We start from the raw sequence: 1,193 nt of genomic DNA on the forward strand, positions 1-1,193 counted from the left end.
GCTGGAGTGGGTAGCCTTTCCCTTCTCCAGGGAATCTTCCCAACCCAGGGATCAAACCCAGGTCTCCCGCCTTGCAGGCAGATTCTTTACCAGGTGAGCCACAAGGCAAGCCCGCGCAGAGGTAGCGCTGCCAGGGCGGCAGGAAACCCGCCTCCCAAGCACAACCCGACCTTGGCTTCCACGGCCGCCAGGTCCGCCTTGATGGCCTGGGCCTCGGAGATGAGCACCGCATACTCCTCCTTGTAGCGGGCGATGCTGGCCTCCAGGTCACGGATCATCTGCTCCACCTCGTTGGCCTTCTGCTGGTTGTCCTTGGCGTCATCCTCCAGCTTCTGCAGCTCGTTGCGCAGCGGCTCCACGCGCTTCAACATGTCGGCGTAGTTAAGCTGCCGAGGCGGACGGGTGGATTTTAGACACGACTGTGTGAGGAGGCCCTTGCCTGGGGCTCCTGGTGGGGCTGCTCACCTGCGCAATGGCCCATTTCACCATAGGCCCGCAGGCCAGGGAGGCCCGGTTGACGATTTCGTAGTTGTAGCTGGGGTTGGACATGTAGTTCTTCTTCATCTTCTCCCTTATGGCATCACTGCAAAAGAAGAGCTGTGTTTCTAAGCATGTGGAGGCCCTAAGTGAAGAGGAGCTTTTCGGAAATCAAAAGCCAGTTCCCCTCTGCTGCCCTGGTGACCACGGAGGACACTCCAGGCCATGGCTCTCGCTCCCGCCCCTTCCCTGCTCCCCGGGGCCAGCTCTGCGCTCCCAGCCACTTGTGGGGATAGCAGGGGCAAGGGATCAGAGAACTGCTGTCAGGAACGAGGGGAGGGAATCTGGCTCTCTGGGGTGGAAATGGCCTGGAGAGGCGTCTGTGTGACCCGTGAGCTGACACGGCCTCCCTTGGAGGCCATGTCAGAGACGCCCAGGCCCCAGCAGAAAGGAGAAGCCCGGGCCCGCCCACCTGATCTCCTCGGCGGAGAAGTTGACGATGGTGGGAATGAAGTTCTCTCTCATGATGATGGAGCGGATCTGCTTCCAGTCCGTCGTGCTCTCCCCCAGCAGCAGGCAGATGGACTCAAGCGCCAGCTTCACGGCGGCAGGAGGGTTGGCCATGGACCGCACCTCCACCAGGTGCTGCTTCTTGATGGACTTCACGGCTGGGCACGAGGGAAGGGGCGGTGAGGGGGGCCAGACCACAGCGACGC

At 61.9% G+C, this 1,193-nt stretch overlaps 1 protein-coding gene across 1 annotated transcript in view; it reads right to left on the minus strand.

The window, feature by feature from the left end:
* Positions 1 to 1,193, minus strand: part of DYNC1H1 (dynein, cytoplasmic 1, heavy chain 1) — a 62,185-nt gene that overhangs the window by 11,789 nt on the left and 49,203 nt on the right. Inside the window, exons 55-57 of the mRNA XM_010851418.1 lie at positions 950 to 1,145; positions 466 to 583; positions 171 to 386 (exon numbers count right to left, since the gene is read on the minus strand). Of these exons, the coding sequence (XP_010849720.1) occupies positions 171 to 386; positions 466 to 583; positions 950 to 1,145 (530 nt within the window). The remainder of the gene's footprint in view (positions 1 to 170; positions 387 to 465; positions 584 to 949; positions 1,146 to 1,193) is intronic.

The sequence above is a fragment of the Bison bison genome, unplaced genomic scaffold (assembly GCF_000754665.1).
Source record: "Bison bison bison isolate TAMUID 2011002044 unplaced genomic scaffold, Bison_UMD1.0 scf7180017864302, whole genome shotgun sequence".
In the NCBI taxonomy this organism is placed as follows: domain Eukaryota; kingdom Metazoa; phylum Chordata; class Mammalia; order Artiodactyla; family Bovidae; genus Bison; species Bison bison.